This window comes from Zootoca vivipara, chromosome 9 (genome assembly GCF_965207765.1).
Source record: "Zootoca vivipara chromosome 9, rZooViv2.hap1.1, whole genome shotgun sequence".
NCBI classification, from domain to species: domain Eukaryota; kingdom Metazoa; phylum Chordata; class Lepidosauria; order Squamata; family Lacertidae; genus Zootoca; species Zootoca vivipara.
Genome location: NC_142592.1, coordinates 23,284,523 through 23,309,180, shown reverse-complemented (window position 1 = coordinate 23,309,180; position 24,658 = coordinate 23,284,523). Strand labels below are relative to the sequence as shown.

Genomic DNA, 24,658 nt, shown 5'->3' with positions numbered 1-24,658 from the left:
GTGTGACAGATGTTCACTAATGAAACAGATCTCAGTAATATAATCAGTTCACATTTACCATTCCATATTGAAAGGGTATGACAGCCCTTCAAGTCTTAAAAAGCCACGGCCTGGTATTTCCAGATTTAACCATTGCTAAGGTTTCTCCATTGGGGCTTCTTAAGCATTACCTAAGTTGTGTGGTATCCCCTCTGCCCTGATTGCCTTCCAGAAGGCCAAGCGCCCAAACTGTGATTGGAGCATCATTCATGGCATGTCTTTGAATAACACTTCCACTTTGAATTTTATAGAAGTTTATGGCATTCAAATGGTAATAAAAAAATAAGAAATACAAATACAAAAAAATCATACAGTGCAAAACAATTGCTAGAACAAGCAGCAAGGAAATCATTAAGGGGTCTGTTAGAGCCACAGCCATTTTCAAGTGGTCCCCGGGGGGGGGGGGGGTAGTCTGGGATTCACTGGCCTTGATGAATGGTTAAATGTCCCCATTGTGCAGACAAGGGCTGATCTCACAGGCTCCAAACATGGGCCTGGCACTCTTCTGAGAGCCGTTTGGGAAAGGCCTGCATGATTGGCTCCTGGCCAAACGTTATCCCAGCCGTGCAGATGAAAGCAACTCCCATGCGGCTAGTGCAATGTTTCTAGGGCTCCATCTGTCCCTATATTCAACAGCTGGTAAGCAGGTAAATTTAATTCCTGTTTTATGGTACAGTGCCGCAAACATAAAATCCCTGATAGAATTTAGTACAGCCATGAGTTTAGCTCACCTACAAAGAAAGCACAAAGGGCACTAAACATACAAAAATGGATGAAGATTCTTGTTTTACCCCAAATGAGTCCATTCCATTCCATTCCATTCCTAGGATATCAGTTAGTCGGTCAAATTTATTTGCTACAAAATCATTGGTCATGACAACACTACAGGAATACAAACAGCATCAAGGTAAATTTTAGCTTCAAGGTAAATTTTATGTTGTACAATGGAATGTTGTACAGGCTGCTAAGGAATACAAAAAGATATTATATGTAAGATCTTATATGTAAGATCTTATATGTAATGTGTTTATATCCCCATCTGCCACCAAATAGTAATTTATTATTATGTATGTTGCCATACATAAGACTCCCTGGAAAAGACCTTGATGTTGGGAAAGATGCAGAGCACAAGGAGAAGGGGACGACAGAGGACGAGATGGTTGCACAGTGTTCTCGAAGCTACGAACATGAGTCTGACAAAACTGCGGGAGGCAGTGGAAGACAGGAGTGCCTGGCGTGCTCTGGTCCATGGGGTCACGAAGAGTCGGACACAACTAAACGACTAAACAACAACATGTTGCCACTAAATGTTAAAAATTTCAATTCCACATTTTAAGGGTCTCTTAAGATGGTTCGCAATATAAACACACTGTCACTACCAACTCCACAATAAAAATGTAATTAAAAAAATTAGAAGTAGCTAAGTTAAAAGAAGAATAAGATTAGAAGCACCAGGAAGAAACAGATCAAACCCAAGATCTCCTAACCAGCTTCAAATGCCCCATAGAACAAACAAATCTTTACAGATCCTATAAAAGCCAGTAGGGAGCTAGCCTGTTAATTCTTCTTCAGGAAACATTTGGATGTTACGCTCTATCCGACTGCCAGCTAGGCTCAAATAGCTTAGAAACCAGAAGCAGAATTCTGCTTGGTGATCTAGAGTGAGCAGACAGGTTCATACTAAAGACGACAGAATATTCTTAATCCAGTGTGTTTTGTGAGTATTCAGGAGCTTCCCACCAAGTCCATCCACTACCCTATTTATTTCCATGTTTGGTGGGAGGAGCTGTTCCACTCATGCAGTTATTACTTTCTTTCCCCTACTCATGCGTAGCTCTGTGTACCCAAAGTATTTTGTATCTCAGTCAATGGGAAAACTGGGAAAGGAAAGTAACCACTTGCAAATGATTCACAGCCACAATTCAGTGCGAGAACATTTGCTTGGCATGAAGAAGTTCCAGAGTTCAACCCCTGGTATCTCCAGGCAGGACTGGGAAGACTCCTGCCTGAAATTCTGGACAGCCACTCTGGAGAGCTAGAAGGACCAATGGTCTGCCTCAACTTCCAGTGCTCCTAAGATTTATCACATGCACACAGAATGTCTTTATTTTGGATGCACTGGCCATGCTTGGACAACAGCATCTCAGCTAAATAAGCCAAGAGATTAATGAGCCTCATCTCCACCTCAACACAGCCACTTGCCTGCTTCCCTCATGTAAACAAGCAAAATCTCTGTTAGTATGGTTCCTTGTTATGTCTAAACCAGGAAACTATGGTTAGCAACTTCCAAAGAAGCCTGAATATGAAACCAACCAGGGCTTCATATGCTCACTTGTTTGGAGGGCATCAACCAGTTCCCTGGGAGACATCAACCTGGCACAACAAGGAGCTATGCTTAACTTGATACTCCTTGGCTCCCATGAAGGGAAGAGCAAAGCAACTGCATGAGTCTTATTCATATCTTGACTTATGAAGCTTGACCAGTATTTTTCTGAAGCTGATTTCATTTATTTAAATAGGTGGGTGCTTTTGTGCAATGTGATCCAGTTCCTTGAGGAGCATCAGAGAACATCCCAAAGTTCTTCTGGGCTTCAAAGCAACCTTTAAAAGGTAGCAAAAGGTAAAGGGACCCCTGACTATTAGGTCCAGTCGTGACCGACTCTGGGGTTGCGGTGCTCATCTCACATTATTGGCCGAGGGAGCCGGCGTACAGCTTCCAGGTCATGTGGCCAGCATGACAAAGCCACTTCTGGGGAACCAGAGCAGCACACGGAAACGGCGCTTACCTTCCCGCCGGAGCGGTACCTATTTATCTACTTGCACTTTGACGTGCTTTCAGACTGCTAGGTTGGCAGGAGCTGGGACCGAGCAACGGGAGCTCACCCCGTCGTGGGGATTCAAACTGCTGACCTTCTGATCGGCAAGCCCTAGGCTCTGTGGTTTAACCCACAGCGCCACCAGCGTCCTTTAAAAGGTAGTATATGCAGCCATTTTCAGAGAGCAAACTTGAGCTTCACTGCACGCGCAAAACTCCCCCACATGGCTCTTCAGATCCCAGCCTTTGTTAATGAGTCACACATTTCAGATCAGTAATCATTTTCATAAATAGCTAGTGATTTTGTTGATAAAATGGCTTTGTATTTTTACAGTTTAGCTTACACAGGATTTACATAGCTACTCCATGGTTCACTTTTTTAAAAAATAACAAAAAAGTCACTGCTTTTCTAGAACTCTACTGTGCAAACACAGCCACTGTTGTTTAGACTATTTTTGGATACTTACTCAGCAAAGAGAGGTGTTTTTAACATGTATGTACGGGGGCGGGGGGTGGAAGCCAAGCTAACTACAGATAAAGCTTGCTTTGGTGACTTTGACTTGAGATGGCTTTGACATCGTAAATTAAAGAGAATGGATAATTTAAAGAGAATAGATATCACAGAGAATAGATATCACAAAAGACATCAGACTTGAAGAGCTAGTGAGCAGTGTTATTACAACAGTGGTACCTCGCTAGATGAATGCCTCACAAGACAAAAAAACTCGGAAAACGAAAGTGTTTTGTGATTTCAATGGAGACTCGCAAGACGAAATTTCCTATGGCGCGCTTCGCAAGACGAATTATTTTCGTCCCATTGTGTTTCAATTCATGCGTTGTTTCGCAAGATGAATTTTTTTTTCCCGTCTTGCGAGGCACCCTATGGGAAACTGCACTTCAATGCGTTCCTATGGGAGCCGCTTTGCAAAACGAATTTTTCGTTATACGAAGCGACTCGCAGGACAAATTAAATTCATCTAGCGAGGCACCACTGAATATGGCTGTGCACCACAGATACTTAGGACTCTCCAAGTCAAAAAAGTCGGCTGTCAGGATGCTATTAGCATATCAATATGCCCATTTTGGTTTCTCAGTTTCTCATTGTCCTAATCTTAAGTTCAGTTCTCCATATTTCTGCATCCATTTGCAAGTGTTCAAGAAAATGTATCAGTATTTTAGCACATGCATTTTTGTGCAATGTGCACATTTTTGCAAAGCAATTTTCCCCAAGATAATGCATTTCTGTATGTTATTTTCACTAATGCTTGTATTTATATGCCCATATTTACCCTAGTATATGCATTTTTGTATTAAATACCCAACTGAAGAATTGCAAGATGTGTAAATAGTGAAGGGTGGCTGTGTTTCAGTTCATGCGTTGTTTCAGAAAGCATGGGTTCTGTAGGTTCACCTTTCGATATTGACTGAATCAATTTTTTCCCTTAACCCTACTTGGGACCTGCCTGGTGGAGATTTCCCCCCATTAACAGCCAACCAAGTTTGTTACCATCAGTAGGAGGTACCCTGATCCCATCATCATCAGAAGATGGGATGGTGGATGACATGAGGCAGGGCATTCCTAGTGGTGTCCCCAAGTATGGAACTCCTTCCCAGAGGATTCTGGTCTGCCCCCACAGTTGACATACTGTTATATAAATATCAGTTCTCATCAGGGTAGGTTTCCCCCTTTAGCTATTTTAACTTCTGCTCTATGTGTGTGTGTAATTCAGTGGTTTTATGGTCATGTTTATTTCAGATGTTTGTTTTAATGAATTGTTATGTGAAGCCACTCTGTACCCAAGAAAGGGGGAGGGCACAAAAACATCAAATACTGTACATGATGATAGATAGATAGATAGATAGATGATAGATAGATAGATAGATAGATAGATAGATAGATAGATAGATCTTCCTGATCACCGCTTTGTGGCCCACAAATGGCTACCTTCGTTTAATAAATTAAACTTTGGGGAAAAAACCAACTTGCTTGGTCATGTTTATTTCAGATGTTTGTTTTAATGATTTGTTTTGTGAAGCCACTTGATTGACAGACAGACAGATGATAATTGATAGATAGATCTTCCTGATCACTGCTTTGTGGCCCACAAATGGCTACCTTCATTTACATCAGCAACGTCCATGCTTGTTTCAGAAGAAGAATTATTATTCATTATTAATGAATAATAGTCTTTGCCCTAACAATGATAAAGACTTGTTCATCCAGAAGAAGAAGAAGAAGAAGAAGGAGAAGAAGAAGAAGAAGAAGAAGAAGAAGAAGAAGAAGAAGAGGAGGAGGAGGAGGAGGAGGAGGAGGAGGAGGAGGAGGAGGAGGAGGAGGAGGAGGAGGAGGAGGAGGAGGAGGAGTTTGGATTTGATATCCCGCTTTATCACTACCTGAAGGAGTCTCAAAGTGGCTAACATTCTCCTTTCCCTTCCTCCCCCACAACAAACACTCTGAGGTTGAGTGAGGCTGAGAGACTTCAGAGAAGTGTAACTAGCCCAAGGTCACCCAGCAGCTGCATGTGGAGGAGCAGGGAAGCGAACCAGATTATGAGTCTAGCACTCTTAACCACTACACCACACTACACCTAATAATTTCCTAGCTAACATGTGGCACTTGAGTGAGCAGCTACATGGTCAAACAGGATAACTGCAAACTGTGGCCTCTCTCACAACCCCACAGACAATATTTGGAGGAGTTAAAAATTTACCTTTACTCAGCAGCACACAACTAATTCTGATGTCACCCTGATTAACTTGTTTCCCTGCAAACCAAAGGCACCCGACGTCTGTTCATATTTACCTAGCCATATTTTAATCTGCAAACAGGGGGCTTTTAAGTGCTTCATTATAATATTACTCACTTCTGTTTGATTTGACACATCCAAATAGTGTGAAATGAGCTCGTTCCCATTTCCCTGCAAGAAAAGAACAATTAGCGGATGTAGTCGAGAGGCAGTGTCAACACAGTCTCCAAATAAGAGATATGTTGCAAGGGTCCTGCCATTGTTCGTATGACTTTGCAGAATTTGGCAGCCATAGAGATCGCCAGGATTGTCTTACAAAGTTGGCAGGCGCTAGTAGAATGTTTCTGGATCACACTATTAGCTCAAATGCTCTAATTAACTAATACCGAGTTCTTTTTGGGAGGGGTGCCAAAGAGACCCACATACCATGATTTAAATTAACTTATAGGGCAATCCTATAGGGCAGAAAGTGAGGAGGAATTAAAGAACCTTTTAATGAGGGTGAAAGAGGAGAGCGCAAAATATGGTCTGAAGCTCAACATCAAAAAAACCAAGATCATGGCCACTGGTCCCATCACCTCCTGGCAAATAGAAGGGGAAGAAATGGAGGCAGTGAGAGATTTTACTTTCTTGGGCTCCTTGATCACTGCAGATGGTGACAGCAGTCACAAAATTAAAAGACGCCTGCTTCTTGGGAGAAAAGCAATGACAAACCTAGACAGCATCTTAAAAAGCAGAGACATCACCTTGCCGACAAAGGTTCGTATAGTTAAAGCTATGGTTTTCCCAGTAGTGATGTATGGAAGTGAGAGCTGGACCATCAAGAAGGCTGATCGCCGAAGAATTGATGCTTTTGAATTATGGTGCTGGAGGAGACTCTTGAGAGTCCCATGGACTGCAAGAAGATCAAACCTATCCATTCTTAAGGAAATCAGCCCTGAGTGCTCACTGGAAGGACAGATCGTGAAGCTGAGGCTCCAATACTTTGGCCACCTCATGAGAAGAGAAGAATCCTTGGAAAAGACCTTGATGTTGGGAAAGATGGAGGGCGCTAGGAGAAGAGGACGACAGAGGACGAGATGGTTGGACAGTGTTCTCGAAGCTACGAACATGAGTTTGACCAAACTGCGGGAGGCAGTGGAAGACAGGAGTGCCTGGCGTGCTCTGGTCCATGGGATGGGATCATGAGGAGTCGGACACGACTAAATGACTAAACAACAACAACATGGGGAGCAGCAAGGAAAGGGAAACTCTTGCTGCTTGGGAAGAAGGAACGCAGCTTGCAAATCGCAGAATGCAACCCAACGGGATTTACATCTGAATGAATGTGCTGCCAGTTTAGTTTAGGGAAAGCAACTGGAAGTGTTTATATAGGCAACATAAACCTTTCAATCGAATCAACCATTTTAATCCAGAGTCTATTAGCATTTTTCAGAGAAAGTCAAGGAGGTGGACATTAATTCCACAGTGCCTCCTTTGGGGTTTGCGAGGCAACTGCCATCCCGCAGATGAATCACTTCAATAACTTTTTGCAAGTATTTGTTTTAGAATGTTTTTATTACAGCCTGAACTTTGCAAAACCCAGTAATCAACCACATTTTTAAAAAAACAAGAAAAAAGAAAAATCTAAACATTAAATGGAATATGGTGTCTTTATGCTAACAATCACCTTAAAACAATAATGACTATGGAACCAAGTATACCTTCCTCAGTTGCTGTTATTATTTATTTATTTTATATGCCATGTTGTGGGCACACATCTGTCCAGAAAGATTTCTTGTGTTTGGGGAGAGAATTCTGGCAGGGACTCTCCAGGGTTTCAGACAGGAAGTCCTTCCCAGATGTCCCTGTAGATTTCAGATGGACTGAACTTGGGACTTTCTGCACGTAAAGCAAACACTATGCCTCTGAACTGTGACTTCTTCCCTCTCCTGATGCTTCTCCTTCCTTTGGAAAGAGGCTGAAAAGATTCATTCCCCTTAGGTGATTTCATGGGCAGGGAAATCCCGAGTGTTTGCAAAGGCAACATTATTTCTACACTTTCTCCTCCTGCAATCTGAACATGAAAGTAAAGCACTGAGATGTCTTTATGGGACCCAAATCTGTCATCAGCCAAGCACTCGTAACAGGAGTTATAATACCAATGCTATTCCATAACATTGCAATTTCTACTCCACTTAAAAACAGGTTCGCAACCAGATTTTGGGCATCCAAAAGCTGAGAGCTTGCAAAATATCTAAACAGAATGTCACAAATCAAAGGCTAGCCAAGCTGTTTCCTTTTAATTTGAAAACTGCCAACAACCCAAACTAGATGTGTAGTGCGGTTTTAACACATGCCTGATCTTTATGGATTCCTGAACAAGAAAATAGGCTGGCACAGAAACACGAGGTGGGCGGAATATGGGAAGAGAAATGAATCTCCAGGAGCACCACAGCAATCTCAGGAAGCAAAACAGAAAATATTGCCATCGGACTTGCAGTTCTGCACACAGCCTGACCATTAGCAAGGAATGCCATTTTAATTTCAGAAGACAGGAGGGCTGATGTATTGTGGAGGAGAAAAAGTTTAAACAAAAAGATTTAGGTTATGCACGGTAGATCCAGCCTGCACACTGACACATGGAGCCCTTAATGGCTTGGGTCCCAAATTTCTGACTGTTGTGGCAGGCTGTTATGAGCTGCAAGGGAGGCCCTTTTGGAAGGTCCATTGCTCTGCAAGGTTCGAGGGGCAGCAGTGCAGGAGATGGCCTTTCTGTGGTGCCCACCATCCACTTGTGGAATGCTTCAAGGTACATCTGGCCTCATCATTGTACGCATTTCACCAGGAGGCCACGGAGCATCTTTTTGCAGAGGCCTTTACAGGTAGGATATGAATGCAGAATATCACTCCCTGTACAGTTTTGCTCTTGGTTTGCTTGCTGTTTGATGCTCTTAAAAAAAAAAAACAGGTAAAGGACCCCTGAACGGTTAAGTGCAGTCAAAGGCGACTCTGGGGTTGTGGCGCACTGGCGCTCATCTTGCTTTCAGGCCAAGGGAGCTGGTGTTGGTCCACAGACAGCTTTCCGGGTCATGTGGCCAGCATGACTAAACTGCTTCTGGCGCAACAGAACACTGTGACAGAAACCAGAGCACATGGAAACGCCATTTACCTTCCCGCCGCAGTGGTACCTATTTATCTACTTGCACTGGCATGCTTTCAAACTGCTAGGTTGGCAGGAGCTGGGACAGAGCAATGGGAGCTCACTCGGTTGAGGGAATTTGAACCGCTGACCTTCCGATTGGCAAGCCCAAGAGGCTCAGTGTTTAGACCACAGTGTCACCCATGTTTTATGCTCTAACTGCAAGCTTAGTGCTGCAATGCACCATGTGACATCCTCACTGTTTTAAGCTGCATGAAGCTGAGGCTCCAATACTTTGGCCACCTCATGAGAAGAGAAGACTCCCTGGAAAAGAGCCTGATGTTGGGAAAGATTGAGGGCACAGGGAGACGGGGCCGACAGAGGACGAGATGGTTGGACAGTGTTCTCGAAGCTACAAACATGAGTCTGACCAAACTGCGGGAGGCAGTGCAAGACAGGAGTGCCAGGCAGGCTCTGGTCCATGGGGTCATGAAGAGTCGGACACGACTAAACGACTAAACAGCAACAAACAACAACAACAAACCGCCTTGAGAAGGCAAGATGTAGAGCAGGCTATAAGATACATAAATCTAGGTGACTCAGGGAACTGTAGCTCTCAACAATCTTATAGTGCACTCCAGCCACATGTTGACTCAGAAATAATGGGACTTTACCCCACAGATGACTGCAACCTTTTACAATATGATCCACCTGAAGTCCTGACCATTTTCACACTAATGTGAAAAGACTCCTTTTCATCTATTTTTCTCCCTTAAATTCAATTCCAACTCTTTAGGAGAGGTAAGAGAATCAAGGCCCACCTAGGGACTGTTTTTCAGATGTTTGTTATTTCAACGTTCAGAGATTATTTCCAAGTTAGAAAAACAAAACCCATTGGATTCACACTGTGTATTCAGTGACCTCTAGTGGGCAGTCCTGTTACTGCCTTCTCTAAGGGTCCAATTACGGTAAATTCTATCAATCTGCAACTTGAGTTTTTCCCAAAGTAACAGAAGCAGTGTTAGCAGCAATTCTTGTGAGGGAGAATTTGGACTCAAGTCATAGACAGAAGTGTCCAGCCTCTAACCAACGAAGCTATCCACTTGATTTAGATCAGGGCCCTGGAAAGAGGGGAAATGATTAGACTGTTTCTTCCCCCGTATCGCAGCCCTAATTTAAATCAGGATCCTGCTCTGCTGCTTGTGGAAGATGAAGAAAATGTCACCGGGAGATCTGATTATGGATTTCCCATGTAACATGTCGTTTGACACCCCCTCCACACACACACACACATCCTTATTTACCAGGCAGTGGAATGCCCTCCCATCAGATGTCAAGGAAATAAATAACTGACTTTCAGAAGACAACTGAAGGCATCCCTGTTTAGGAAAGTTTTTAATGTTTGATGTTTTATTCTGCTTTTAATTCTGTTGGGAGCCACCCAGAGTGGTTGGGGAAACCCAGCCAGATAGGTGGGGTATAAATAATAAAATGATGATGATGATGATGATTAATGCAAACCTGGAAGAAAGGAAGCTGATGGAATTGAAGAAGTCTGCAAGGATTCAGTTTTCATAGGAACCCTGTTCAAGCATTTGGTACCACAGGAGCTTTCTAGAACAGACCCAGCTAAACCCATCCCCTCAGCCAGTGGTGGACCTACATTTGGGGGGCCCTGAAGCTTGAAATGTAATGGGGGACCTTTCTCCAGGTTTGGTACTAAGAGTCTATTTTGGTTGCGATTCTAATTGGCTGTCTGCAAGTGCTAAGCCAGTTTTATGAGTTGTCATTTCTACCGCACTGCTATCAATGGGACTGCTGGCGTCAAGATTTAATTTTGTGGGTGGCCTTTTTTTTCTTGTAAGTCAGTTCAAAATGTTTAATGGAGCTGCCCTTCTCCATGTGAATGGAAAACACAGAAATCTTTCCCAGCTGGCAAAATATGCAATATGGACCTGCCCCCAAAATCCTGGATTCAGTAAAGGAAGTACCAGCATATCTACATTATTCTGCTGTTAGCAAAAATGGGAAAGCATCAAAGGAGCTGATGGAAGGGCTGCTTACTTCTCTATTTTTAGATGCCTACATTTGCATCAGCTGTGGCCATGGTGCCAAGTTTTATTTACAAGGCAACTTTCAATAAACAGGCTATAAACCACGGCTGGAAACTGATGAGCCTGAATCCACATGCAGCCACTGATTGTCAATTCAGGTTTTTATGATTAGGCCAATATTCAAAGCCTTCAGTCACAAGCTGAAATGATTGCTATTACAGTATTAGGAAATAGTTGAGTTTAGAGCCAAAAGGAACAATATAACAGGCTACTAATTTTGAACCATTGAAGGCACATTGGCACAGAGATCCTATACATGGTTTCTTGGTACCAAGTTCCATTGTATTCAATGGGCTTACTCTTGGGTAGTTAGGTTTGTATAGGACTACAAGCAAAAACCACAAGTTTTTCACGGACATTAAAATCTGGACCAGTTTTGATCCAGACAGAGGTGGGGATTCTATTCCAGTCTGAGACTCAGTGGTAGACAGGGCAAATGCAAAAAGGGGCTTGTATAACAACAACAACAACAACAACAACAACAACAACAACAACAACAACAACAACAACAACAACAACAACAGTCAGGGCTTTATTTTCAGCCAGAACTTGCTGAAACTCAGTTCTGGCACCTCTCAGATCCCATTCTAAGAGAACAAGGGATCCATTCATTGTTCCAGCACCTCTTTTTATTTTATTTTTTAAAAAAATGCACTGATAGCAACAACAACAATTTTATTATTTGTACCCTGCCAATCTGTACCCACCACTCTGGGCGACTTCCAACGCATATAAAAACATAATAGAGCATTAAAATTATATTTAAAAAAACTTCTCTAGACAGTCTCTCTTACACACACACACACACACACACACACACACACACACACACACATAAATACTGTATACAGACACATGAATCCATACCCATTTATTTTCACATGGGCAAACAGAGAAAGGAGTTGCTATCATCAGTGTTGGGGCCATCAATTCATCCTGCTTCATCTGCTCTGTGGTCAGCTGCAAAAAAGTACCGTCATCATCCAATGCTATCTTTGCTACGGTATCTTGGCTAAATTGCCCTCTGTCTTACCTAGCGAGGCATCTATTACATTCAAACATCTCTGACATTTATTTCCCAAGCTCTTTTTATGCAGTCTCATAATGCCTTTCAAATAAACACCACATTTCACCTGGGGGGGGGGGGGTTACACGATTTCGTTGTAGGGACAATACCCATTTATAACATTAAAAAAGTAATTGGGAAGCCATATAAGAAAAAAGTGAAATGCAGGAGAAAAGCATGCTTTAAAAGTTGATCAATTTTCATTGGAACCTTATTTTATTTTATTTTTTTAAATCACAAACTAATGCACAAAGTGGGGGGGGATGAGAAAACCAAAATTGACAGATACATTTTATGTTCGAAGGTGATTTATAGAACATGAAAACCTGATGTATCCATCTGTTGTTGCTTTTTCTTTTAAAAAGTATCAAATGTAAAGTGAGTTGATAAATAACTCACTTCATGGCATTCATGAAAAAGGGCATCTCTCTCAATGTTCTGTATCTTCTCTCAAAACAAAGGGGTTACTCTCCCCAATGTTACATTTTTTATTTTTTATTTTGCTTTCAAGGCACTGCTGAACTCATCTGACTCTCCCCCTGGTAATGTGGCAAAGAAAAAGAGCAGGCTTAAATAATTGTGCACCCTTTTTTTAATGACTCTTTTTAAGATGTTGCTGGATAGAAGTCGCACTGCAGAGTTTTCCTAGGCCCTGATTGTTTATGGTTAGAATTGATTCTTAGGCAACTTCCAATTTTGATTCCAATACCTCGACCTCTACTCTCAGATAGAATATCTGTAATAGCTCTGTGTTTGTATACTTTAATGATTACGGTTGCAATCTTGCATACACTGTTTGCGTCTCCTTCTGTTTCTTCAGCATCCGATCAACATGATCAAGGCTTTATTGCAAACTGGCAGCCTTTAGGGATGGCCAATATGGTGCCCTCGGATAGCAATGGGGGAGAAACTCAGTTCAGTTAACAGCTAAAAGCAAACTTATTGAATTTGCACTTTTCAAAGTATCGTGAGAATCAAAACACAGCTCTCCTTTGAAATTCACACTTCTCCAAGTTTCATAATACGCTTCTCCAAGTTCATACAAAAATGCATATGTTAGGGCAAAGTGTGCCTAAAAAGGAATATATTAGACCTCAGCTATACAGCTGCAAATATAAATGTTTTAAGTGCATTATACAAATGTGACACTAGATGGTGATGATGGGCATTTTCACACCGTCTATATATATAAAAATGTAAAAATCTTGAAATTGACGGCCGCTATGTTCTCCATAACCGCTTGACCGATCGTCCTGAAATTTTGACACAGAGATCCAGGCCACTCCCCGAGGGTTGTAGGGGACATGAAAAACCTCAAATCACACACCTCGGCAGGATTTGACCCGCTTTTCCACCAAGTCAAACAGCGCCCTCAAGTGGAATTCCTCCCACAGTACACCCCCTCCCTTCCTGAGAAATCTAAGCCACACCCACAAACCAAATGACATCATCATCAACCAAGCAACTTAAACCACACAGGCGGCCATTAGGGATGAAACCTGCCCTCTCCACAATATCTCACCTCTGCTTTGCAGACTAGGCCGCTTTCCAGACTAGGCCAAGTGGAGGTAAGGGGGGGCAATAGAGGGCAGGGATATGTAATGGGTCAGAACGGGGGGGGGGAGAGAGAGGGATGAAAACTGCCCTCTCCACAATATCTCCCCTCGGCTTTGCAGACTAGGCCGCTTTCCAGACTAGGCCAAGTGGAGGTAAGGGGGGGCAATAGAGGGCAGGGATACATAATGGGTCAGAACGGGGGGGGGAGACACAGGGATGAAAACTGCCCTCTCCACAGTGTCTCGCCTCGACTCAGGGGGACTCTGAGGCTCAGGGGGATCTGAAGGGGGGGCTATTACCCTCCATTTCACAGACTAACGCACAGCAACGCGTGCAGGGCCAGCTAGTTTTTAAATATACATGTAGATTCCAGTAGTGAAAATAACACACTAACATGCATTGCATCAGAGGAAACTGCTTGCAAAAAATGTGTACAGCATTAGACCTGCCTTGTCTCAGTGCAGCCAATGGCACAGTTTCATAAACAGGTGGAAAAATAAGCTCAGCGACTGAAAATCCCACCAGTTCCTGTGTCAATGAGGATTTATACTAAAAGCCTTAAACAAAAGCTGTTTACTTTCAAGTCTTAAAAGTCTGCTGCTCACCAGCTGCCTCTTTGACCCCAGGGCTTTCCCCACACCCCACACCCCCACACCCCTATTCCAGAGGCCAAATTACATTTCATTGTGATTCCGGTTAGCTTGGTCACCTTCTGAATCTAAAAACATTCTATTTACTTATGGGATATTAGTAGTTTTTAATATATTAAAAAGTGCAACAGAAATCTTTTTTGGCCCAGGCGTGTCTCTACACACACACAGTAGTACATTAAGGCAAAGGTGAGGAAAAGCTAACTTAAGCTTTTTTCCACCTTTACGCATGTTTACATCTTCCCAGGGATTCGATAGTGCTTCAGGAAAAATGGTGTTAAGTCAGCATTTGCAAGGCTACAGCTCTCTCTCTCCTAAATTTCTGGCACTAGAGAATCACCATGAACCAGAGGACTGAGCAACAGAAAATCTGAAATTATAAACGTTTTGTTTCAATTGTATGGAAAAGTAAATAAATATAATATTTATTTTACATATTCCACAATAATTATAATTATAATATGCCACCCATCTGGGTGACTCCCAAAAAATATTGAAAACACTGTTACTAGATATTTAAAGTCGGCATGTGGCACTTTATAAAATAATATAAGCAAAGAAAGATAGGTCTCCTCTCCACCCCCAAGGAACTTCCAATCTAATTTGCACAATGGGTAAGACAAGGGGAGGGTAACAAGGGTGTAATATATGCAAATACAGCCTTAGGCCCATGGGCAGATTGCAGAGTTCTACCTGACACCGTTGTCCCATTTGCACAAAAACTTCCACTTGCATAACTGAACTTCCCTTCCCTCTAGTTCCCCTACCAGCCCCTCAAATCTGACCCAGAAATGGGCATTTTCTGCTGTTGCCCCTGCTCTGTGGAATGTGCTTCCCTCTGTGCAACCACCAGTTGCTTCAGGTGACACCTCCCTTTTGATGTCAACAACGAAACTGAATAGCCATGGGGCCTGGGAAATCAGACTCAGCAGAATATAAATATAGACTGATTCACCATCTGAACCAGATCTGACTTCAGCTTTGCCTAGGAATAGGCCATGAACACAAGCTATGTACTCAGATACACGTGTAATCTGAGAGGTATTTCTGTGCTCCTTACCTTTAAAATATTAAAAGCAAGATCTGACCCATGTTTGTTTGGTAAAGAATACGAGAGTTAGCACGGCCGAAATCCTTTTCCACCAATGTATATGCAGAGAACCTGGAAGCCAATTCAGGGACTGCTCCCACTGATTTAACAAAGGATACACATGTGTGATGGATATCTGGAATCAGATGAGCTTGAAAACTGACCACACCCTATGTCACACAACAGGAATGTCAGATGTTGACAGTCTCTGACTTAAGACACATTTGTGGACTGAAAGAGATTATCACTTGTTAAGGGCACCTTATGGTGTTCTGCATATAACTACTCCATAAGCCAACCTTGAACAACCTGATACTCTCCAGATGTTTTGGACGACAACTCCCATCAGCCACAACAATTCTCATCTAAAACATTTGGAGGGTACTGTCAGAGGTTATTGCGGCTACCCTTGAGTAACGACGCTCCACACCTGCTTGTCTTTAAGGTGTTTTTATTGTGCATCCTATGTACAGTCCAAAGAGTCTGGAAAACATTTCTGCTTAGTCCGAGTCAGAACCTCGCAATGGCTTCTTTCTGTTTCGCGCCCAACATAATAGCTTGGGAACCCCAAAGCGCCTCCCTCTCACCCTACGGGGTGCCGTGCGCCTCAATTCAGGCGTCGGGAGGGAGGGAGGGCCGTCCTTCTGACTGCTCTCCAGTGCCCAATCCTGTCATTTCCTCCCCAGCTGCTTCCTTCTCTATTTGGTGTTGAGGCTCTCTCATGCTATCCGAGCATCTTCCCTCCTTCTCTACTTCCTGATTCCTGTAATCTGATTTGCTACTGCAGTTGCTGCTCTGAGAGGAACTCGACCTGATGAGGGGAGGCTGTTCCCTATAAGCCCTCCCCCTTACAGGTACCAGATTGGCAAAGGCTGCCATAAGCCAGTCTCTCAAGTGATGGACAAACCTTAGCCACACACCAATGCCCAATCACATATTAAAAGTAGAAGTGAGTGATAAGTCTTTGTCACCACTAGATAGGCTGTTACGCATCACCACTTGCTAAGGTGAACATATGTGTTGGTGCCACGCAGTAAATAATCCAATGGGGGGCCCATCTGACAGACATACATACCCCCAAGGAGATCAAGGCACCATATACAGTCCCATGCCACCCCCACATTTTATTCTCACAGCAAGTCAAATATTTAAGGTACCGGTAGGTTGAGACAGGGTGACCAGACCAAAGTCAGACAGTGGACTTTATATTTGAGTGAAGGTGAGAGATTTGAACCTGGGCCTTCCCAGACTGCCAGGCAAGCTTCCCAATCTCAGAGCAGAGCTTTCAGGATGGTGAAAGGAAGCAGAGTGTTTTCAACTTTTTCCGGGGTCATTTTGCCCAGACACCTACATGAAGCAAATGTAATCTGGTTGAAACCAAGGACATGGCTAATCACACTCGTGGTTCCATTAGCCATCTCCCCTGAGTCTTCATTTTTTTTAATGCTTTAATTAATGCTTATTGGAATAACATAATGGTTTTTGTGTAACACTGGCTTAGCTTTTATTCCTGAGAACAAGTCATAGAATTACAAAATCATAGAATTGTAAAGCTGGAAGGAAACACAAGGGTCAACTAGTCCAACTCCCTTTTCGCCCAATGTGGAGCTCCAACCCACAACCCTGAGATTAGTCTCATGCTCTACCTATGGAGCTATTGCATCCTCATAAGAATGATCTCACTGCAAAGAGTCAGTACTATCTGGAAAATCTAGCTCAGATCACAACTCCATGGATTGGATGGAATGGGCAACAAAGCCTCCTGGGTACAGATGCATGCTTACAAATTATTATTTATTTTATTTATACCCCGCCGATCTGACTGGGCTTCCCCAGCCACTCTGGGCAGCTTCCAACAAAATATTTAAATACAGTAATCCACCAAACATTCAAAGCTTCCCTAAACAGGGCTGCGAAAAAACACATTAAACAAAGCCATGCTCTTATCATAATATCCAGGCCGTGTTTCACAAACCCATCAAGACAGTGAGGAAAGTGCCCTGGAGCATGTCTTTGGCGAGGAAAGTTAATGCCCTCTTCATTAGACCAAACAGATGTGCCTTCACTGTTTGAAAGATTATTTTGCTTATAGTCATCAAGATTGATGATATTCTAACTGACTCATCGCTGCTGTGCAAAACATCCTATTCAGCCATCATCTTTCACTTTGCTTTGCTGCCTTTTCAACCTGAAAGGTGTGAAATGGTAACACAGAGCGGGAGAGAGAAAACACAGGCTTTTAGCACATCATGGAACTTACCAAACAAGCGCCGATGGAAGAAGAACTTGCCAACTATCAGTCCAGTAAGGATGGCAAGCAGCCACAGGAACACTTTCAAAAACCTCCAGCCTCCTCCCTCGGGGTATTTGTTTGCTACAAAAGAAAAGCAGTTCCCCACGACATTGACATTTGCTTCTGTTTGGCTGTGAGAGACTGGATCCTCAGCAAATATCAAGAAGTTACAGAAGATCACCAGGTAGGCCACTATCAAGCGGGACCACGGATGCTGGAAGTAGTAGCGGAAGTCTTTGGCCATCCTCAGACCCTTCAGCCCCTGCATGCAAAAAGCAAAGAAGGCATTAGGTTCTAATGTGTTACTGGGTGTTGCACTATGTCACAGTCTTACACGGGCTATAACAGAACATTAGAATTGACCCATCTAGGCCAATTCGTTCAACACTCACTGGCAGTGACCATGCAAGGTTTCAGACAGGAAGTCTTTCCCAGCCCTACCTGGAAATGCCAGAGATTGAGCCTGAGACCTTCCACGTGCAAAAACGGATGCTCTACCACAGAGCTATGACCATTCCCACTATACATCACTTTCCCCTGCCACCCCATCAGAACTGAGTTCCAGCACCTCTCGGGTACTTTCCGGCACCTCTTAGGTGGGCACCACTGCCATTCTAAGAGAAGGAGGGAGGTGCTCATGGTGAGCTCTGGCGCCTCTTTTTCTAGAAAAATAGCACTAGTTACAGGTAGGGTTGCCAAACTCAATAGAGGACAGGACTTCTGTGCCTTTAAATGCCCTGCTCTCTTTTGAGGCTGGAAACCTTAAAGAGAAACCAGCAGACCCTTTGCTTTGAAATTAAACAAAGGGTCTGCTGGTTTCTCTTTAAGGTTTCCAGACTCAAAAGAGAGCAGGGCAATTAAAGGCACAAAAGTCCTGTCCTCCATTGAGTCTGGCAACCCTAGTTACAGGGGAATAGAGAACATTGCTGTGCACTAGTTTGAAAACGTAGCTGCTGCTTTAAATGATGCCATCTTGTGATGGTGTGTACCAATGCAAAACCCTGGGTATAAACCACCCCCGGTGTTGTTTCAGATGTTGTGTGTGTACACAGCCTCTGTGCGTTGAGCAAGCTTCCAGCTCCTCCTCTTTTTTCTTCTATTTACTCATGAGTATAATGCTCATAATGTCCCATCACCTCCTGGCAAATAGAAGGGGAAGAAATGGAGGCAGTGAGAGATTTTACTTTCTTGGGCTCCTTGATCACTGCAGATGGTGACAGCAGTCACAAAATTAAAAGACGCCTGCTTCCTGGGAGAAAAGCAATGACAAACCTAGACAGCATCTTAAAAAGCAGATACATTACCTTGCCGACAAAGGTCCGTATAGTTAAAGCTACGGTTTTCCCAGTAGTGATGTATGGAAGTGAGAGCTGGACCATACAGAAGGCTGGTCGCCGAAGAATTGATGCTTTTGAATTATGGTGCTGGAGGAGACTCTTGAGAGTCCCATGGACTGCAAGAAGATCAAACCTATCCATTCTGAAGGAAATCAGCCCTGAGTGCTCACTGGAAGGACAGATCCTGAAGCTGAGGCTACAATACTTTGGTCACCTCATGAGAAGAGAAGACTCCCTGGAAAAGACCCTGATGTTGGGAAAGATTGAGGACACCAGGGGAAGGGGACGACAGAGGACGAGATGGTTGGACAGTGTTCTCGAAGCTACGAACATGAGTTTGACCAAACTGCAGGAGGCAGTAGAAGACAGGAGTGCCTGGCGTGCTCTGGTCCATGGGGTCACGAAGAGTCGGACACAACTAAACGACTAAACAACAACAAAATGCTTGAATTGGGATAAAGGATGTGCCTTATGCCAAGGAGGCTTTTCCTCCTTAGAAGAGGCGCACACATGTAAATTTATAGGTGGCTTTTAAGCCACAAGGGCCCTCATAACAGCTTACCATAAAAAAAATAACAGACCATAAAACCGTCAAAAAGCAACCCATAATAGAAAATGCAAAGACAGAGTAACAGCTCCATCCCAAATTAAAAGAAAGGGACAAGCTCAGTTTTTAAGAAAGTTTAACGGAATGTGCCGTGCATGTGTCTGTGTATGCAGTCTGACTTTTGCCACTCAGAAAGCACTGTCTACATAGAAGTGGCCCATCAAGACAGAGGAAGCTGGGACCTCCTTGTAACTATGGGGCCACTGGGCAACTATTTGGAACAGTGGAACACCCAGGAACACCCCAGAACTTCAGGGTTTTCCTCTGGTTGCACAATGTGGAGCTCTGCAAGATAAAGGTAAAGGACCCCTGGATGGTTAAGTCCACTGAATGGCAACTATGGGGTTGTGGCACTCATCTCACTTTCAGGCCGAGGGAGCCGGTGTTTGTCCACAGACAACTTTCTGGGTCATATGACCAGCATGACTAAACCGCTACTGGCACAACGCAACACCGTGACGGAAACCAGAGCGCATAGAAATGCCATTTACCTTCCCGCCACAGCAGTATCCATTTATCTACTTGCATTGGTGTGCTTTAGAACTGCTAGGTTGGCAGGAGCTGGGACAGAGCAACGGGAGCTCACCCCATCGCGGGGATTCGAACCGCCAACCTTCCAATTGGCAAGGCCATGAGGCTCAGTGGTTTCACTTCGCGAGTAAAGACCAGCAGGGATGGGTGGAGGGATGCCTCTTCCCAATCCAGCCCCACCCCCAGTTGGTTTGCACCCTTAGGCAGGTATAGGACGGTGCTGTGCATTGCTTTAACTTTTACAATCCCTACATTTCTTCTAAGGTTGTTAGCTGCCTTGAGTTCCACTTTAGAGTGGAAAGGGATGGTGCTGTTTTTTTAAAAAATAAAGATATACACTGAGCACCATGAATGACAGCTACACATGCGGCAATATATAATTTCTGTTCCTCCCGTCTAGTACTGTTCATGCATCACATCAGACAGCTTAAAGGGGGGGGGGGTCCGCCAGGGCAGCATCAGTGAGCACACATGTGCCTGTAGAGGTCTTTCTTGGCACTCCCGGGGTCTCTCTGCCACTGAAATGTGGCTTGAAAAAATCATTCTGCTGTTGCCAATCTAAAAGGTTGTGGTGTGCTATGCTTTGCCTCCATAGCTGGAGGCAGTAATGCTTCTGAATACCAGTTGCTGGAAACTGCAGGAGGGCAAGAGTGCTCTTGGGTTCAAATCCTGCTTGCAGGGCCCCCCCCCGGGGGGGTATCAGGTTGGCCACTGTGAGAACAAGGTGCTGGATTAAATGTCCTGATCCTGCAGGCTCATTTTACGTTCTTCTGTGTGTGTGCTTGGATTGCTGGGATGGTTGTGGGGCCCACAATAGCTCCTCTGGGTTGCAAATGGGCACACGAGCCCATTTACAATTTAAATTCACAATTCAAATAAAATACAAAAACAACAGCGATATAAATACAAAAATATATACACAACATTAATATGCAACTATCATGAGTTGTATGCATCTACGTATATCCATTATTACCGGAGAAGCAGTGTCTCCCAAGTACAAAACACTGAATAAGGGAAACAGCAATGTTGTGGATCCAAGCATAGACTATTATGAATAAAGGGACAAGTAAAATGCCTGGAATCTCCAGTTAATGGATCTTAGGTGGCAGGGCTGGAAAAACATCTGCCAGGCTTGGAAAGCCAAAGTCACGGCCCATTAGATATTAGTGGTTGACCACTTCCTTCCCCCCCATTGCCTGATGAGAACTGGAATCAAACAATATCCAGAGAGCCGCTCTCTCTGTAGTAGACAGTTGACAGGATCGATGGTCTGACAGATTGCTTAACAGAAACTGTGGCTCAATGTTAGCAAGAGGACAATCTCAGCAGCTGAACTATGGAGGCTTTCATACACTTCAATGCTGAAGTGTACCAATCAATTTATTCCATCCTAAACCTAAACTGATTGCAAAGAAAGCATTCCACGGATATGCATTCCACAGGACTGTTCTTTAGGACTCTGACCTAAAGACAAAGGTCTTCTGCGAAATCTGAACTTCAGTAAAGGAATTCAAAACTGAGCATACTGTTTGTTCCATAAAACAAAACAAAAAACAAAAACAAACCCCACAGCCAGTTCATTCTGCAGCTTCATTTTGCATTGATAAAGATAACAAAGCATTGTGGCTTATTCCATAATAGTGTTTCAGTAAATAGACCCATAGATCTTTCTTAAAGAATGTAACTGGCAACAATGCAATTGTGTCAAAGTCACAGGAACTAGAAAAACAAGATTTAAGAATGCCAGAGATAATTGCAACATTTGTTTGGTGACAAGTGTGAAAGCAAACAACGCTCTTTATAAATAACTGGATCCAGTTTTTGCTATCATTTAAACAACACTAGTGGTTTTTAACATGAACAATTGGTGATGTTTCAGACAACTATATAACCAAATCTTACCTAAATAATTCAGAAAGCTATCTAGATGTTGTGAAAAGGTTACTGTCAGGGCAATAAATGAATTTATTCAGTGTGTATATGAGCAAGAGAAGTAGACTCATGGGACTAAGATCAAAACAAGAAAGCCATAATTTTAAAACCATCATTTTGATCTCTAAAAGAACTTTTTAACAAATGCAGTCTCGGGATACTTTTGTGGGGTTTTAGATATCAAAGCACTAGTGAGGAGAAAGATAACTATGCAGCCCGGCAGTGGGAGAATTTCATCTCTACAGATGTTGTTGGATTATTGCTCCCATCATCCCTAACCATTGGGCATGCTGACTGATGCCCATCCAACAATATCCAGAAGGCCATATATTAGCCGACCCTGATATATAGCACACTTTATCCTTCATATAGTTCATTTCATATACCTCATACCAGCAATGCATACAGCCGGACTGTAAAGTAGGACAATAATATCCCCATGTTTATAATGAGGGATTGAAAGGAAGACCAGGTGTCAAGTATTGTTAGATTTGAACTGGGAGCCATGCTGTTTGCCACTATGAGACATCATCTCTATTCCTGTTCCTACAACACCCCAAAAATAAACAAATGCAAACCAACTGTGTTTCCTAGTCAGCATTATGCTATGTTTATACTACAGGGTTTTACAATAGCACACACCAGAAAAGGTACTTTAAACAGAAGGTATATATGGTGTAATTCTCTTGTATATGTAATTCTCTTGTATATGGTGTATGTGCAAAATTTAAAAAAAGAAAAAGAAGAGGAGGCAGAGCTAATGGACCCGGCACAAGTCTGAGCCTTGCATTAACCATATACCTATTCTCACTTTAAAAGGGTAAAGGGAAAAAACAGAGCTTGATTCCAACAAGAACTTGTCCAGATTTAGCCCCCAAGCCTGTTCTCAGTTCAGGGTCATGCAAGGCTAATAACAGAGGACCTGTCAATCACAGGCATCTGGGATCAGGGCTAGCTGTGCATTTTGGAAAATAAACATTGTGCGAGACAGAGAAGCCTTTCAACGATGGGGCTTTAAAAACAAACCTACTAAGGGACTATAGGAACACTGAAGCGAGCAACCCCAGATGTAGGGGGCGGGTTGCATTGTAAAGTGGAGGTTCAAAGCCAATGGCGAGGGGCTCACCAACACGCAAGCACCAAAACGTAGGTTTCTTTAAAATCATTCCAGGAATACTATTTCTACTCACGGGGTTTAGGGGTATGTCCGCTGCCAAACGTATCTTTTTAGAAAGTGTGCATCAACACCACCCCACACCCCACCACACACACAAACACCATTTTCACACAAGAGGTGGGATAAAAATATACCAGCGGAAATTACCTACTGTGGTAGCACCTTCTTGACGATAACCCATCCACCCCCCAAATAAAAAAGCCACCCCTAAGGCTCAACCCGATCTTCAGCGCCGGACCTGCGCGGGGCGAGCATGTGCAGAGTGCCTTTCCCACGGCTACATAACGCCAAACGTTTTTGCCCCGGGCTCCCTCGCAGTCTCCAAATCCCGGCCGCGGCTCCCCCCTTTTAACACGCGCGATCGCGGAGTGGAGGGGGAGAAGGGGCGGGCGCCCGCGGAGGCAGCGCGCACTTGACTCACCGCGTCCGGCGCAGGCACGCTGCCCTCCAGGATCGGCCTTTCTCCTTCCCCGCGCGGCTCCGGCAGCACGCGCGCCACGCGAGACAGTCGCCTCCTCGGCCGGCTATAAATATCCCGCGGGCGGACGCGAGGGAGCGCAGCCCACCGGCAGCAGCCCACGCCCTCGGGCCGCCCCTCGGGCCGCTGCCCTTAACGGGCTTTCCCGGAGGACGTCTCCAGGGGTCGCTTGGCCAGGAGGAGCCCGCGGACGCCGGATCCGCCGCTCGCTCCCTGCGACAAGGCCGGCTGCGGCTGCAATCCGGGCTCCCTCGCCTCTGTCCCTCCTCTCTTTCTCTCGTTCCCTTTCCAGGCCTCGCTGGAAGAAACTAGCGCGCATCCGCCGGGGGCATCTCGGATTTGGAGACCTGGGCGCGCCGAGGGAACTAGGGCGCAGGCGAGGCCCGGCCGGAGGAGAGAGGCTGCTCCGCTCCCCTCCCAAGGTCGCCCGCCTCCCTCTCGGCGCACGCCGGAGCTGGCTGTAAGTCATCCGGAGCACAGAAGCTCAGAGATGGGCTTCTGCGTCTGGCATCTCCTCCAGCTCTTCCCGCGTGGAAGGTTCCTGGGGTAGGACCGACCCTGCGGGGTAGGACAGCTGTAACAGTGGGGTGAGCATCTGACCTGTGGGTCTGGAACAGCTTCAGCTTCCTCCTCCTCGTTTTTAAAAAAATATATTTATACTTTTCGGATATATACATTTCATTGATTTTACAGTCATTTTGAAATTTTAAAACTTTACTTCCTTCCCCCTCTTTCTGCGGTTCCTTAAATTTCTTTTTAATATCTTCTGCATATCTAACTTAACTTACTCTTTTTAAATCTTTTTTAAATATATACTCTTACATAACTGCTGGTTATTACAATAATCCTGCCAGTATTTTTTTATCTGCGACAAGGATGCCAACTTGAATAAAATATTGCCGGGGCCCAGATAAGCCCTGCCCAGCAAAATTGATCACAAGATGCAACACACACACACACACACACTATTTGAATGGCAGTGCCAGTGTACATTCACTTTGGGTGGGCCTGCCCCCCTAAAATATTTGGGTCCTCGGCAAAGGGTCCTCGGCCACAAGGAGTTGGCTCAGGATCTAGCCTTAATTTTAAAATTATTAACAC

The 24,658-nt window shown here is 44.1% G+C and overlaps 1 protein-coding gene across 2 annotated transcripts in view; it reads right to left on the bottom strand.

Moving 5' to 3' along the window:
- TMEM117 (transmembrane protein 117) overlaps positions 1-23,580 on the bottom strand; it is a 198,117-nt gene extending 174,537 nt beyond the window's left edge. Inside the window, exons 1-2 of one of the 2 annotated variants that reach the window (XM_035128607.3) lie at positions 23,227-23,580; positions 17,460-17,754 (exon numbers count right to left, since the gene is read on the bottom strand). In XM_035128607.3, coding sequence (XP_034984498.1) covers positions 17,460-17,736 — 277 coding nt within the window. In that variant the 5' untranslated portion in view covers positions 17,737-17,754; positions 23,227-23,580. The remainder of the gene's footprint in view (positions 1-17,459; positions 17,755-23,226) is intronic. The other variant, XM_035128605.3, reaches the window with a different exon arrangement.
- Positions 23,581-24,658: the final 1,078 nt, after the last annotated feature.